This window comes from Thermobia domestica, chromosome 12 (assembly GCF_964235325.1).
Source record: "Thermobia domestica chromosome 12, izTheDome1.hap1.1, whole genome shotgun sequence".
NCBI lineage: Eukaryota > Metazoa > Arthropoda > Insecta > Zygentoma > Lepismatidae > Thermobia > Thermobia domestica.
The window spans coordinates 118,225,152-118,243,342 of NC_137465.1; the positions used below are offsets into that span (position 1 = coordinate 118,225,152).

Genomic DNA, 18,191 nt, shown 5'->3' on the forward strand with positions numbered 1-18,191 from the left:
ACTAAAATTTGGCAATTGTGTACCCATGAAAGGGAACGAGGTGGACCACCAAAATTTATAGTAATTTATATTAGGGTCCTATACTATAATACCAAACATATAAAAGGGACAATTTACAAAATTAAAGGGGTGGGTCAAAGTACCCCTCCCGGGTGCACAAATGTACCTATGTCTTATGATAGGAAATGAATCCCCATTCGTGACCATATAACGTATAAGGTAATAGGACCTCGTCCAATGGAATAGATTAGGTAAAAAAACGAAACACGTGGTACAACGTATTGCTTACATTTATATTTTGGCAATTTTGTACCCCTAAAAGGGAACGAAATTACATTAATATATATTAGGGTCCTATACTATTATACCGAATGTTTAAATTGGGCAATTTCCAAAATTAAAGGGTGGTCCAAGGTACCCCTCCTGGGGGTGCATTAATATACCCATATCTTATGAAAGGTAATGAACCCCTGTATACGCCCATATAACGATATAGGATAATAACACCTCATCAAAGGTGATAAATTAGGTCAAAAGACCAAACACGTGGTTGTACTAAAATTTGGCAATTGTGTACCCATGAAAGGGAACAAGGTGGACCACCCAAATTTATAGTGATACATACTAGGGCTCTATACTATTATACCAAATGTTTAAATTGGGCAATTTCTAAAATTGAAGGGGTGGGCCAAGGTACCCCTCCCGGGGGTGCACCAATATATCCATGTCTTATGAAAGGTAAAAGACTCCTGTATACGCTCATATAAACATATAAGGTAATAGGACCTCATCCAAGGGGATAAATTAGGTCAAAACCAAACACGTGGTACTACGTATTGCTTACATTTATATTTTGGCAATTTGGTACCCCTAAAAGGGAACGAGGTGGACCATCCAAATTTATCATAATACATATTAGGGTCCTATACTATAATACCAAATGTTTAAATTGGGCAATTTCCAAAATTTAAGGGGTGGGCCAAGGTACCCCTCCCAAATTTTTCAAGGGGTGCATTAATATACCCATGTCTTATGAAAGGGAATGGACCCCTGTATACGCCCATACAACCATATAGGGTAATAACACCTCATCCAAGGGGATAAATTAGGTCAAAAACCCCCGAAATTTGACTTTTTGGCAATTTTTTACCCATGAAAGGGAACGACATAGACCCCCAATACTGATAGAGGTACATACTATGATCCTACCCTACCATACCAAATTTTTAGATTTGGCAATTTCCAAAATTTAAGGGGGGTGGTCCTATGTACCCCTGCCAAAATTTAGGGGGTGGGCCATGGTACCCCTGCCAAAATTTAGAGGGGGTGGTCCTATGTACCCCTAGGTCATTGACCCCGGCCAGGGACCATGGGTCCTGAGGCAGGGACTCAGGGGCCAAAAAGTGTCCTATAGTAAGGCCCATACTACTATACCCTTGTCAAAACTTTTTATGATGGCTTTAGCAAGGCAACACTAAACACTATAATTAATCGTAGAGTTTAAAATTATGATTAACTCAATCTTTATTTTTTGTTTAACTATAATTTTTGTCAAAAAAGAGACATAGATAACATGAGACAGAGATCACATAAAGCTAAAGCTATTGGCAGTTGGGAGGCAAATTCTTATATGTTGGTTTCGAGAAAACCTAATTTTTATGGATGGCACAAAAAGGCGTGTCGCTCGTTGCCATGATATTTTTCCTTTTGCAGGATCACACTATTTGTTTATTTATGTAAAGTATATGTAAAAATATACTGTTAAGAAGCGGATTGTATACACTTCGTTCATGTCCTCCTAACGGTGACACACATACTTCTATTTGTAATTTATGATGTAGATTTAGAGAATTGAACACGAAGATCGTCTCAATAACATTTACTATTTGGCTCAACAATATTTTGTAAAATCATTCCAACAATTATTGCAATATTCGTTATATTAATACTTTTTCTTCTATTATTCGAACATTTTATATGGCAGTTCGCATTGAAAGGGACGCTAAACTCCAGTTTATTCAAGAGCTCCCTCGTAGCTATATAGCTTACATATGAATCTTCGGCGCGGAAGACCCGGGTTCATTTTCCGGCTCATGTGCTTCGGATCACATGTGTTGGTCCACATCTGATATAGTCTCGTTACTGAAAGGGAGGCTAAACCTAATCCAACTAAGAACCACCCAACCGTAGTTGGAGGTTCTTTACTGGATACAGACTACAAATAGACCTAGAGCCGACCTCTTTTTGAGTATAGCAACAGACTGTGATATAGTGTGCAATATAGTCTGATGAGTGTAATATAGCAACAGAGCTATTAGTGGTTAAAAGTCATCCCAAAAATTATTATTCATGTAGGAAATGGAAATCCACAAATTCTAGTTTCTATAATTTTGTTGTCATATTTTCAATCGATTTCCTCCTAAAAGGTAGTACGACACTGGAGTTCACATGAACGCACTTTCACCTACCACCTCTCCGGCAATTTAACACACGGAAATACTCATCGTTTTGTGCTTTCACTACGTATTACAATAGTATATAGCTTATCCCTATCTAAATTACAAAATGCTACAGTTTTCAGATAGCGCACTATCACTAGAAATCGAGTCCAAATATTCTTTAAAATATAAGCTGCCTTCTCAAAATCATATTTATGCCAATAAAAATTGAAGTAATGTTGTTTGTAATTCTATGACGGGCGAAAGGCCGAAGCGATTGACATTAAATTTTAAGCGCGATTCGTATCTACTTCGGACTCTGTTCTTATCAATGTCACTTTCAATAAGATAAGGAAATTCCAAATGTATGCCAAAAAGCAATATTCTACGTTGCAACATTGGATTCATTAATTATTCACGTCTTCATGAATCCATATCGTATTATTCGCTCTTCATTACACACCTTAAAATATTTTCCACTGTTTCTAATTTAGATTTTCATCACAAAACTACACCATACCAGTGAGGAAACGAACAGGTTTAGGAAGAAAAACCTGACATGTTATGTTCAACGACAGTTTTAGAACAACAGAGGACGAGAAAATTACACGAAAGCAGTTAGACAACGAGGAAAACGAGTTAATAATTTACACTTAAGCCGAGCTGCGTTCTCACCATTCCATTTCAATTGAAATATGCATCCTAAGGAAAGTAGTATTACGTTCATATTCTAAACATGATATAGCTATTTCACAAGTTATCTATTCACATATTTTTAATTATATATATATATAAGATGATAGATCGAAAAAACCTATGAAACAATTAGTAGTAATCAGTATACAATATAAGCTTATTATATTAAGAAACACTGTATTTTAAAGTAATCAATAATTACACATTTATTGATAGCTTAACTGTCAATTGATTAACGTTTCATCACAAACTGGTAATTTAATATTTTCTGTAATCTTTAAACGATCAAAAATAATGGGTATTTCAAAAAAATCATAATTCTCAAAACATTAATTGTAATTCACATATGATGAATTAAGAATTTTCTGTAAATAAATAAGTAAAAACCCCACCAGCAAATGAAATTGATGAATTACTTAGGAATGATAAACGTGATAAAGATTACATCTCTCTGCCATTTAAGGAGATCTCTAGTTTCCAAATCGCACTGAGTCAATGAAGTTTTTGATAAGTTTTTGATAAATTACTTAGAATATGGACTGAGAATCTCTATACTCTTGATACAGGGACGGATCCAGGGTGGCGGGTGATCGGGGCAGTCAGCCCTCCCAGAAGAGGAAACTTTCCTATTTTATATATAAATGAAACCCATTCCAGAGTTTGGAGCTCTTAAAAGTAGCTCTAAGTAGCAGTATTACAACCGACCCCCCTCACAGAAGTACGTCCTGGATCCACCCCTGCTTGGAGATGACTATGTTAGAGACTTGCGATTCAAATTTGTTTGTTTTAGTGGAGTAAAAGTGTGAGCTAGTACTTTTTCTAGGAAATTCTTAATAGTGCTCCCGTTATTTACTCATAACCATTCTCTTAGTATCTATGTTTTGGAAAAAAAAAAAAAAACATTGACCAGTTTGTGCACAAAAACAGCGGTAATTTACAAATGTGTGGAATCAAGTCTTAACGATAATAATACTTACTACCTCACGAACAGAAAGAAGATATTCCCTTTAAGAATCAACAGTTATGAAATTGCGGATACTAAACTTCAGTCAACCAACTTTGGGAATAAATAGTTTACTTGATGGTCATTAAAAGTTACTATAGTCAAGGGTAATAATAATAATCCCTTCAAGAGTAATAAATGTTGGCACTTAGAATATACAATTTAGGTTGCGGGCACGGTGGCTCAGTGGTAAAGCGCTTACCTCTGGTGCGGGGGCCCCTGGTTCGAACCTCCGGCTAAGTAAGTTTGTGGTGAACAGCATCGTGCTCGTGGGTTTTCTCGGGGTACTCCCGTTTCCTCCTACTTTCTCATTTTGCCAATTCTTTCATCATCATTCACTTGTTTTAATCATTGTCTCTCTCAGCCTAACAGGCATAAACGTGGGACATTAAACTCAAAGATTTCATTTTTTTATACAATTTAGATAATGTTATATTTAACATTATTTACTTTTGTTTGTTAAAGATCATTACGCAGTCATTTATATTTAGTACCGTACTATGATTTATGTTTACATAGTTACATTAGTGATTTTATTAACATTTCAAGTATTTATATTTGTGATTTTTGCAATTGTGTAACTTGAGACTATAGATCTGGTGAGTGATTCCACATTAGATCCCATTCCATATAGTTTGTGTACAAAACATCGTTTTCGTAAGTTGTTTCGGGCTTTTCCAATTTCCTTCCATCTTCTCATTCCACCAATTCTTTCATAATTATTCACTTTCATTCATCAACAGTGTCCTTTAGCCTAAAGGAGATAATGGATGTCCTTCAAATGTAAATGAAAGATTACATTATGAAGCTCTGAACTTTTATTCATATTACAAACAATCTGATGCTATATTGTTAAATTTTCTTTGTACTTGTAGTAACCTCCTACAATATTTACGGTGGTTTCACTGTAATTTTCATTTACTGCAGTGTATTTTAGTCTTAATTGTAAATTTTTAAATCATTCTTATAAAATATAGTGTGTTACGGTCTTCTACATTGATTAATAGCGACTGGGTTATATTTTCGAATTTTAATTCAATTTTAACTATTTGAGAATAACGTAGCTATACCTAAGGGTAAAAGTGGATTTGATAATGTAGGGGAACGCATGACGACACGCCGTCCCCCGTGCCTATCTTTTCCCATTGTATTTTTTAGAAAGTGGGGGATGCCTCGGATATTTTCTGGAAGCAGGGGTACGACGTCCCCGCACGTTCTCCCTCACTTTCACCCCCGGGTTATATCGTAAAATCATCTGCAAAAGTACGTTTAATATCAATTAAATTGTTTCGTTTGAACAAGAGCGTTTCTCTTTTGTTTATTTCGAAGTAATTATGTTTGATTTATCTGTATTCTGCCAATAAAGACGATATCCACATTTTATTTCAAGCAACTTCACTTCTAATTGAATTCTATGGGCAAAGGAATTAAATATCTTCCTTTAATTTAATCTCTATTGCATTTTTCAGTCGACAATGGCATGGTATAATCGAAATTTCCTTCCTCATGTCTTGGAAAAGTGGCCAAGTCTCTTCTAAATTTTTATTGGTTATTTCTTTTTTATTTCAGTGTTTCAATAGAGAATCCTCAAAAACTGACATAACGACAGCAGAGGCAGGCACGTAGCCAGGATTTCGAAATAGGGGGGGGGGTCCGTGACGAAATACTGTGGTTATCACACCAGGGGCTCGATCATTCTAAATTATTTTAGTGGCAACATATATTCGTTCGTTTAGCCAGGATTTCGCAATCGGCGGGGGGGGAGGGGGAGGGGGAAGGTGACATGAAATACTATGGTTACACACCAGGGGATCGAGCAATCTAAACTATTTTACTGACAACATACCCATATTGGTCTTTTAGAACAATAAAATGAGGACATGTTAGTAAGTATTTTAAGAAGCAAAACTATGAAGAAATCTTGAGTAAAAGAAAATAAAAAAGCATTGAAAAAGATATAGACTTCCGAGATCATTCGAACTCGGTTCTGCTTGTCTTCTTTCTTCTTTTTCTTATCTTCGTTTAATGCCATAGCAACGTGATACTCTTTCGGGAGTAAAGACATCATATAAAATGGATTAGAGATGCCGCGAAATTCAAAATGGCTCATATTATTGGTGATTCTGGGCATTTCTTAAGTTCTACCTGAGAGTCTATGCAGATAGATGGAATTCGGAATGCTTCGTTACAATAATACCAACTTTCAACTCTCCCCCGGTTTTCTCCACACAAAGCTGCTCATAAGAAAGAGTAGCCAAACACTTGCTGTAGCTTTATATTTTTGACTCTGATTCATCTTTTTCTCGCTTCCTTTTGTTTCATCCTTCCTCAATATTTTTCATTTCTGGATCCGAAGGGGGGGGGGTCAAGGACCCCCCGGACCCACCCCTTGGCTACGTGCCTGGCAGAGGAGAAATTAGTATTCTCGACCAAGTAATTTCACCCGCTCCCAATAGGGAAGTTATAACGACTTGTTTTTCGCGCTTTTGAAAGATTACTACGAGTGGTGACTCTGTGGTATATGGAGTGTGCAGCACAGTGTTATGTAAAGAAATTATGTTCTGTATCTAGTTTGGTGGTTTCTAGTACAAATCATTAGCCAAACAGACTGACTACAAATTACATCGAATCTACAAAACATTATTAATCAGAAATACGATTTAGTGAAAAGTTGAATAACAAAACTGTTATTTTGGCGATTCAAACCTTTAGATGCTGTACTGTTAATTTTCTTTGTGTTAGAAAAAGTATCTAAAATTCGCTCATGATTCATTTCATAACCTAGGCTTATAATAAGAACAGTCCTTGTGCGGGGAAAGCTACGATATTAATCTTGTTGTGAGAGAAGGGTCCCGGTAGCTCATCAGAAAAGCGTTCCACTCCGGTGCATGGGGTCCTGGCTCGGTTCCAACTCGTACCAAGTAGGCTTTGTAGTGGACAAATACCGTGTGCATAGGTTTTTTGGGTTCTCCCTTTCCTCCCACTTTCTTCATTCCACTATTGCACTATCATCATTATAATAATCACCGTCTCCCTCAGCCTCAATGCATAGTTTTGAAACATTAAACTAGAAATTTCACTACATTTCTTGTGGGAGAAAACCATGAAATTCAAGATGGGGGAAATACCACGAGATATGAAAGCTATGGAGCTGCTAATAAGTGAATTACCACTTTCATACCTTTTCTTTTGCCTGTAACTTAAAAACTGATATGTAAAATAAAATAATCTGTCTTAAATGTAGAAATAACGTTAGTCTCACTAATTTACTGAAATTTCCACTTAAATCTGTACATTCATACCGAAGTTCCAGATAAAAGAAAAGGCATAAGGTGTGTAACTGTGAGTATAATTGTACGCAGTGGCGACATAAAGCGAGCTGGGGCCCGGGGCCATGAAGGACATCGGAGCCCTTTCGTACACAATCATAACTTATACATCTACCGACCGGGATCCCTCATTTTGTGGGGCCCGGAGCGATGACACCTCTCGCCCCACCCTATGCCGCCACTGATTGTACGCTGTGTGCCAGATATAATGGAAGAGTTATAACAATCTTAACTGAATTTTGGATAGTTTGTACTTTGTATTTTGCAGTGATAGAAATAGTAATCCACGATATGATCTATTTACATGAGAAATCTAAGAAAACGATGATTAAATAATATATTGATTAACCCATTTGAAATATGCAAGTACCTTAATTTGATTCAGGCTTTTCACAGACAGTACATATTTACAACTGAAAGATAATTAACAAGCAAACTATTACCTAAGAATTTAAAAAAAAATATCGTGATTTACTTTGATTTTATTTTTGGTTTTAAGAATTAATATAAAAAATTTTTTATGACTCATTTCATTTATCATTTTAAAAGCATAAAAACGTGATCTATATAGAACAGCCTCACTATGTGGCACTGAATTTTTCTCTCTCTTTTCGTTACTTTTTTCTTCATAAAGTACTTCTTGAGTAGATTTAATATTGCATTTTCCTCAAAGTATGTGGTTCTGAAAATTAGTCCTTAGTTAAACCAAAGATAGAAAACAACTAACCCTTTCTAAAAACATCCTATAGATCATTATTCCTCAAGAATATAGAGCCTGTTAAAACAAATTATACCTTCCTGTATATACGCATTGGTGTGAAACTTATGAAGAGAAAATACAAAATGTATTTTTATAAAATTACAATATTCTAATGGCAAATTAAAAGTAAAGAAATTATTTCTAATATGTATTTGCAAAATGATTTTTGGTATTCTTTTTGTGCTTCTATGCCATATATTTTGCAACTTGTAAAATAATAAGTACTTCTCATATGTTCGTAGTACTCTCAAATAAGAACGCAGCAGACCAGGAATTTTATTGAAAATAAAATATTTCTTGTCTCAAACGTAAAACTAATATTTACCTAGCATTTAAGTCAGTTTAGAAAGAAAGAGGGACTAAGAAGAATTCAAGCATGATTCTATCATGTTAAGTATTTCGTAAAGAACTAACTAGTAAAAGGTATCAAAGCTTGGATAAGTTTTTAAATACTATTTTGAGAACGCTGAATCCAACGAAATTCTTTTCAAATATAACCGTCCATGGGGTCATCGAGAAAAATGACCTTAAATTTGGGATTTTTGAAGTATCACTTATACCAATAATAAAAGTGCTCACACTTAGACCCATTTTTAATTGCAATTTTGGTACTAATTTTAAGACACTGAATCCAACAATACTACTTTTAAATATACGCGTCCATGACGTGTCATATGAAAAATTTTTAATTTAGGATATAAATAAACAAATATGAATATCCCAATTTTGAAAATTATTACGTAGGTGCATGAGAGGACGAGTCAAATTAACAAAAAAATTTCTTACTTACCAATAAATCCTTCCGTGGGGAAAAATAAACACTCTCCACGCGTATCGTAACAACAAGCTAGTTCCGTCTTCAATGGTAAAGTAACAAGGATAAAAACAAATGAGAGAAAAATAGATGTAGAAACCAGGAATACATACCACAGAATGAATAAATATAACGTAAAAGATGCTAAAATACAACGAACAGAGCACAGAGCGAAAGAATGAGCTGAGTTGAAGAAAGTGTGATGTCTATGTTACGTCACTATTGCTAGATCCAAAATATGACAGGAAACCAGATTTTATCAATGTTGCCAAAATCCAGATTTAAAGCCGATTTATATTTGTGAATAAAGAATGATTTTTTAATCTCCCATTGTTTCTTGGTTTTTGCTGAACCTATCACATTAACCTGGTTTATATTTTGTGAATGTTGTTTTAAGTGAAGTGCCAATCCAGACATGTCCTCTTCTTGTGATTTCTTGTGTCCCATCACACAACACAAACACAACAAATCACAAGAAGAGGACATGTTGGGATTGGCACTTCACTTAAAACAACATTCACAAAATATAAACCAGGCTAATGTGATAGGTTCAGCAAAAGCCAAGAAACAATGGGAGATAAAATAATCATTCTTTATTCACAAATATAAACCGATCTTAAATCTGGATTTTGGCAGCATTGATAAAACCTGCTTACCTGTCTTTGATGTATATTTTGGATCTAGCAATAGTGACGTAACATAGACATCGCACTTTCTTCAACTCAACTCATTCTTTCGCTCTGTGCTCTGTTCGTTGTATTTTAGCATCTTTTACGTTATATTTATTCATTCTGTGGTATGTATTCCTGGTTTTTACATCTATTTTTCTCTCATTTGTTTTTATCCTTGTTACCTCATGACTGAAGACGGGACTAGCTCATTGTTATGATACGTATGAAGAGTGTTTAGTTTTACCATGGAAGAATTTATTGGTAAGTAACCAATTTTTTGTTAATCCCAATTTTGAAATAATTTTTCTTGTGACTCCCTGGACAAGTATGTTTGAAAATATTTCCATTGGATTCAGAATTCTCAAATTAGGATAAAAAGCACAATTAGAAATGTATCAAAGTGTGGCATAAACGGTACCTCAAACATTCTAACTTTGAGCTCATATTTCTCTTGACCCCATGAATGGACAAACTATGCTTAATGGCAGGGGTAAAAGTGGATCTGAAAAGATAGGGGGCGGTAGTTAGCGGCATGATGTCACGCCGTCCTCCTGCCTATCTCTGCCCATTGTATTTTTTTTAGGAACTGGGGGTATGCTCTACATATTTTTTGGAGGTCGGGGGACGGCGTAACCTCGTGCTCCCCCGCACTTTTACCCCTACTTAATGGTAGATTCATTGGGTTTAGCATTCTCAAATTATGATAAAGAAACGCAAGCAGAAATTTATCCAACCATGGACATTTTTCCTAGTAGTAGTTCTTTGAAATAAGAGCTATATATATATATATATATATATATATATATATATTGTTTACAAACGATAATTTTAACTAATAATGTGCACTAGAATAGAAATAATGTATTGGTAGTTAAACTGTATTCTTATATATTGTCTTGTTGGTTAGAAGCAAACTTATAGTACAATAGTCATATATATTTGTTTTGTTAGTCATCCCACACCGTTTTTAAAAAAACTCACCATGCACGGTGGGTTTTCTGAGAAATCTGCGCATGCGCATCTGAAGGTTTGCAGCACTGTACTGTTTCCAACACGAGTAGCCTACGAAAGAGAGAAACAGAAATGGAAGCAAATTTAGTGTTAGTCCTGCGAAAAACAAAATAAAAAAGACTATCAAGAACCCAAACAAAAAAAGAGAAGAGAACACTAATTGTATTTTTATTAAATAGCCTAATATTTAACATCTTAATCTAGGAAAAAAAGAGGTTTTGTCTTTCTTTTCCAAAAATATACAATTCTAAGATACTAGTAAGTGCTTTTCCTAAGTAAGCTATAAAAGTAAGTGAAAGTAAGGGTGCTACTACATCAGATAATAAGCAAAACTGAAGCATTAAGGCGTTTTGTGGTGTTTATATACAGTATGCATTAAGCGCATTAGAAGTTTCTACTATAGAATACAGCAGGTATATACACTATTATATGGTGATATTATTTCATGAATATGCTCCTGCAGATGAAAATCTTACCAATTTTATTTAAAGTTCCTGATACTAAAAGAGTTCTTCAGAGTGTAATTACGAAAGTAATTCGGAGTGTTGAATGAGTATTGACTCTACTGTCTAATTAGTTAGTAGAAAGTACATAATTTCGCCTTTTACAGTACAACATTTTTCTTATGTATACAGCTGAATATATGCAGGTTTGTCCGCTATACAAATCGAGACCGTTGGTTTGCATAGTTCTAGGTAAATGTCGGAAAGAAATCGTAAGCTTCTTAGAACTATCATAGAATTGGGAAAGCAGATCCCAAACCATATACAATTCCCTTAGCATACTCTTCGGTAACTGTAGGGAAGAAACCTTCATCTATTTAAAATTAGAATTCGAATTCACACTGTTGGATTGGCTACTGATAACTGTAGATAACTATAGGGAAGAAACCTTAAGCTACTTAGGAATAAAATTAGAATTCACACCGTTAAATTGCTTACTGACAACTAGACAGAAGTTACTGTAGACTATTTAAAATTAGAAGCATATAGAAAGTTGAAGTCACACCGTTGGCTTGCCATACTTTTAGGTAACTAGGGAAGTGTTCATGGGCCAGAGGTGGGCATGAGCAAGTTCGAGCGAGTTTTCTTTGAAACTCGGCTCGACTCGAAACAGACATCTTTGAGCTCGACTTCAGCCAAATCGAGCCAAATCCTGTGTGTAATTTCAAGTACTCACTTCAAGTATTCTACACAGACAATATAATTATTATCAATGATAATACTACATTATTATTATTATTATTATTATTATTATTATTATTATTATTATTATTATTATTATTATTATTATTATTATCATTATTATTATTATTATTAATTTTATATAACAACACCATGTATAAACATGAAAGATAGGTGGTTTGTATCTGAATACTAAAAATATAGTTGACTGCCGACCTCGGTAGTCGTAAATCTACGATGCAAGGACATCATTCACGAGGTTCTGGGTTTGATTTCCGGAGAAACAAGTATTCGGGCTCGAGCCAAAAATTGTTACAAGCTATAGGGTGCTGGCCAAACATGTTCAAAACGACTCGGCCCAGCCCGTCAGCCCGGGTGAGTTGAACTAAGCCGATGGCTCATCCCAACCGACCCGATTAGGGTCATCAGCTCAATTGAGTCGAGTCGATGGCTCATCCCAGCCGAGTCGGCTTGAGCTGTTCTCTTAGTTGAACCGGGCCAGCTGACATCACTATCCGGGTTGGGCTTCTGCTTGGGCTAAAAAATTAGATCGTGTAAGTCTCAGCTTGATAGTAAAAGCTACAAGTATATACTTATATTGGTGCTTACGATATTTGAGGCTGTTTTGCTATAAAAATCTATTGTCGTCTCGTTATCGACGAGACGAGATGTGAGCGTGAGCAACACTGAAAGTATTCCACCTTACTATTTACATTTATCGTGGCTTTCGCTTTCTAGTCTAATCAGGCCATGATTTCAAAACGAGTTAAAACAAACTGAACGAGGGAGCCATGTATGAATCTCGACTCGACTCGAAACTCGACCTCAAAAACAGTGACTCAGCTCGAAACTCGACTCGAGAAAAATACCTTTGACTCGACTCGTGCCCATCCCTATCGTGGGCTATTTAGAAGTACAGGGAACTGAAGCAGGCATATTGGTTGGCATATTATTATGTAACGTACGGAAGAGCCCGCAGACTACTTAGAATTGGGAAAACTGAAACCACACCGTGAACTTGACATACTACGGATTAGGTAACTATAGGGAAGAGACTATAGGCTATTTAGATTTTTCATCACATTCTTGCCAGGCCACATTAGGTACTTCCGCTAGACTAATATAAAATAAACAAATCCATAATTTTCATCATAAGTATAACAAATATGCAAGCAAGACAACAAAATGCTATTGACTGTTGCGTGTCAACGCATTCCAAACACCGCGCTTTGAGTCAGCAGCACCAGGGATACAGGGCAGTGTTCAACTGAAGTGTGGACAGGACACACCTTCATCCACACAAGTAGCACAGTTCAATGCAAAGTTCACCAAAAAACATGGTGTTATTGATCAGTTCCACAGAGTAGGTAATGTCAACTGTTGCACTTGTTGTTCCTAAAATGTATCATATATGTTTACACCAAATCTGGCATCAGCAAACGCAACACTCACCAGACAGTGAAACTTACAAATTGCATTTTCTTCAAGATACAATTAATACAGAAGCTTCGTGAAGGCTATGTCAGAATCTGCGAATTGACACAAGGTCAATTTGTCCAGGAAGACTTTGGTGTTGGCATCCTATTTTCCGATGAGGGTTAGTGTTCGTGGGAAAGAGTGCTATCAATTTACTTGGCGAAGCCTTAAATTAGAAACTGTCTCTTCGTACAGAGACAGTATTGCAGTTAATACTGAATTCGGAAGATCAGCGTCCCTGCACGACAGGGTACTATCCATTATCTTCAAGATATGGGTAATGGCTGGACAATCAGTTTCCTAACCATTTCATAGGCAGACAAGAACTCGAGGAACCACCCATCTCTCGAAATCAAACAGCCTCTTTAACTTTTATCTCGAGAATCACGTTAAATCGCTGGTCTAGTTGCAAAAAAGTTCGAGTCTTTGATCTTCTGTAAGTCCAGAGATGGTTTCTGTCTGTCATTTTGAAGGGAATGAAGCGGGATTGACGTTTAGTGCGTTATTCGTGACTGAAATGACATTTTCTACTTATGGATTTTTCTTTTTGTGCGAGTTATTTAATAGTCAAATAGTCAGTAAAGAATTAACTTTATGACTCGTGGAAGAGAAGCACATTGATAACATTTCTATTTGCATTTCTAAAAAGAAAAGTGTACACCACATGAAGAAGTTTTGTTTTGTTTTTGGTACACCAAATTCCTTGACAATTGAAATCTTACGAAGCCTAGGCTTAATTCATTTCAACACAAGCTAAATGAAGTACGCTTTAAAATGAATGAATATTTGAAAAAAAAAAAAAAAAACAGTTAATTCTTTAGATTTGTCAAGTAGAAAGTCATTTAGTTCCATTTTCACATTGTATTTCACGGACAGCTTAGTATTTCGTATTCTAAGCATTATATTAACCCGCTAACAAGGCTAATGACCATAATTATTCACATAGGAATATTTGGGGAACCAGCTTTGATTGTCCATATCTTGGGATCAATTGGATGGAGCAGTTCCATCTACGAACCATTAAGGCCAACATGATGGTCATTCATGAAGTAATTCTTAAGATAGTGAGTCCCCTAGACGGACACATGAACAAATAGTGTAAATATATAAAGAAGTTTTTGGTATACCAATTCCTTAACAAGCAGCAGTTTTACGTGTACCCACGTGAAGGAGTTTGGTTTGTACTCCGTAATACATTTCCAAAAATTGAAACCGAAAATGGCAGTAGATTTATACCATTTCTGGTCTTGGTAAAAAGATTAAGAGTGGAGACTGAATATATTCTTGGGACACTTAATTAATTAATTACTACTTTATAGCGTTTTTTACTTTACATCAGCGTTAAACGGTGACCGGTTGATTTCTGCCATTTTCGGTTTTAATAGAGAGGTTAGATTAGAAATGAAAGACGCTTTATGGATTGCAGAACATTGCTTGTCTCTATTACCGTTTTTGCTATATATCCTGAGCAACGGAGAAACCGAAAACAAGTAATTTCTCCACTTTTAGTTTGAACATCGCCTCCAAAAGCCAACTCTAATCTTTACTTTTAACCCTCTAAATTATGACAAAATTTTGTGGTGATCCATCAGAGTAGTTCTTGAGACATTTTTGTTTCCCGGACGGACGAACACACAAACAGGTAAATTTATAAAGGAGTTTTGGTAAACCGATCTCTTTAAAACGGAGTAACTAAATATCCACGATCATAGATAACAGACTATACAGTTCCTACTAACATATTCATTTCCTGTCTTATTCTATCATTAGGAACTTTCAATAGAAAAAAGTTCCTGGGGGACACGGTAGCTCAATGGTACAACGCTTACTTGTGGTAGTAGGGTCCCTGCTTCGATCCTCTGCCAAGTAAGTTTATAGTGGACAACATCGTGTTCAAGGATTTTCTCCTGGTACTACCAACCTCCCACATTATCACTCCACAAATGAAGGGTAAGGGGGAAAAAGAAGGAATGTCACAAAACTGCATTTTCGAGAAAACGGCGTTTTAACATTGCAAACCGCGTAAGAAGAATAGGGTTAGTTAAATCTTTTGCCCATTTTATATGGACATTTCTACATCTACGCATGCATGGCATATACAGTCAAATAGAACCAAGAGTCACCAACAGATAGGGCAAAGCATCCGAAAAAGCATATACATGGACCTTCCTTGTTTTTTCCCCTTACCCTTCAAATTCTTCCATGATCATTCATTTGCCTTAAGGTTGGTTTAAAGGGACAAGTTTTGCCGATAGCTGGCACTACAGTCTTCGTATCTCTCCCATGCATTTTTTTGCCTTTTTACGAAAATTCACGATTTCTCTTACAAATTTCAACCTACAGACTTCAAATTTTTAGAAAAGGAACTTCATAATCTAAGGCAATAATCCGCGCCGATTTTTATTTAAAATTTTCTTCATTGTTGAAACGGCTTGATTGTTGAAATGGATATCCAAACTTTTAACAATGGAACTGTTTCAACAATGAAGAAAATTCTAAATAAAAAGTTGGCCCTTTAATAGATTATGAAGTTCCTTTTCTAAAAATCTGAAGTCTCTAGGTTGAATTTTGTAAGAGAATTTGTAAATTTTCTTGAAAGGTAAAAAATACATGGGGGGAGGTACGAAGACTGTAGTGACATCTATTTGCAAAACTTGTCCCTTTACACTAACCTTAATCATCCGTCTCCCTTAGCCTAAAAGCATAATCGTGGAACGTTAAACTGAAATATTTCATTTCATTAAACAAAACGTTGCTGGACAATTTATTTTCAAAGTTTTGTACTAGTGTCCGATCGTGTAACCCAGTCTAATTTTTAATAAGTTACTTTTTTTTAAATAAAGTTTTATTGTTCCTATGTGGTAAAATGTATCTGATTTTCTAACATAGGTGCTTGATAAACCTATCTTGTATTTACTCTAGTTCCTGAGAATGAGTGTCTTCTACAGTTTCAACCATATTCAACACTGACACACTAATTTTGGTCTTACTAAAACCTTTTACAATGAAATAATAATATTAATAATAATAAAGAAAGCTTGATTTAAATCCCCTAAATATATAACAACTCGAAAAATATTTGTAATTTTGCGAAATCGCTGAAGATTGCACATATAACGTAATTCCTCTAGAGGAAAAATAAACAATATTTGAAGTGGAAAGAAATAGACTCGCAGTATGTCTTCGTGACTTTTTCCGGTATTCTCAGCCCCGCCAGTCTGTGCGTTACGCTATCCTGAAATGTTATACAACCTTGCTTCAGATATTTGTAATGTTGGCTGTAGAAAGGTAAGGGGCAAAATTATAATTTTAATAAACTGCAAACGCTTCAGTGCGTAACGATAAATCCTAATAGTATACTGTTACACTAATAGATGTCACTACGTGTGCAATGTTTACAGATTGTGTTCCTGACAATAATAGATGTCGTTAAGTGCGGTTTCACTTACCTGCCTGAAGGTAATAGTGTCGCTACCTGCTGCATAAAAAGGTGGTATAGAATTCGGGGTGACTGGTAGGCAAATTTAAAAATAAATAAATTATTTGAATTTAAATAATTAGAGATTTTAATTAAGTACGATTGTAACCTATAGCGTGCAGCGGGCTGAAGGCTTGGACGCAATTATTTCAAAATACATTTCGTCTCTCTTCGCACCTCAAACTTACATCGATGTACTATATTTTTTCAGCATTAGTATCCTCTTGGCGATTTTCAAGTGTCTGTATTTTATACATTCTATTAAATATATTTAAATCGGTACTGCAGACCAACGGCGCAAATCTGACTTCATAAAGACCCTTCCCATAATCTTTTTTAAGGGATGTTCAAAATATTTATGAACAACTTGAAAAACAACTGTGTGGGGGATCAGGGGAACAGAGTTGTCTTTAACATTGGGAGGCAGGCAGATTTGAGGCTTATTCTGGGAAGGGGGGATATCAATTTCATCTCACTTTCCTTCGTGGCAATCGGACACAAATCATCACATTTCTCCCCCAAAAATACGTTTCAAATCGGATTATTGGGGGACAGTCCCCTCCAGTTCCAAGATTGGAGGGGACACATCCCCCTCAACCCCTCCGGGATTTGTGCCAGTGCTTCAGACCGTTTCATACGATTTCACTTTGCACATTGAGAATATCATTATACATTAGCGCTCAATAAGTTTTTTACAGATGGATATAATATTGTTATTATTTGCAATATTACGATGAAATTTTAGGTTAACATACTTTTGTTCTTTGAGTTCAAAATGGTAATAATTGTTGTCTCCTGTTGTTCACAGGTAAATCACAACGGACGCTGAAGTAGACATCAGAAACCGACAGAGGTCGGAAATCGAATTAATGTTCAAATCCGATGATGAATCAGCCACATCAATTCATAGGATGTAGTTTCTAGTTTATGAGGGTTACACATTGGATCGCACCAAGTGTTCAACTTTGGTTGCAGTGATTTAGAAAACCTAGGATTTCCAGATCAGGCCAGAAAATTATGAAATCCTTTTTCTAGGATCAGTGCGGTGTCATTTTCATAGATTTCTTAGAACATGGATCCACAATTAACAAGAAGTGTTATTGTTTGTCACTGAATAAGGTACGAAATGCTCTACAGACCAAGAGATCAATGCTGCAAGGTAAGGTCATAAAGCTCCATCATGACAATGCCAAGCGTCACATAGCCATGAGGACAAAGCAGAAAATCATGAAAATGGGATGGGAAGTCGTCCCTATAGACCAGACTTGGCTAGTTCGGATTTCTTCCTGTTTGGTCGTCTGAAGGCCTACCTTCGAGAAAAACACTTGCGA

The 18,191-nt window shown here is 35.8% G+C and overlaps 1 protein-coding gene across 3 annotated transcripts in view; it reads right to left on the minus strand.

Annotated features, from left to right (window-relative positions):
- The window catches only part of SK (small conductance calcium-activated potassium channel), a 1,328,561-nt gene that overhangs the window by 192,218 nt on the left and 1,118,152 nt on the right, over positions 1 to 18,191 (minus strand). For 2 of the 3 annotated variants that reach the window (XM_081734013.1, XM_081734016.1), the window contains one exon: positions 10,693 to 10,773. The exons of the other annotated variant lie outside the window; for it this stretch is intronic. In XM_081734013.1, the coding sequence (XP_081590139.1) occupies positions 10,693 to 10,773 (81 nt within the window). The remainder of the gene's footprint in view (positions 1 to 10,692; positions 10,774 to 18,191) is intronic. 3 annotated transcript variants of the gene reach the window in all.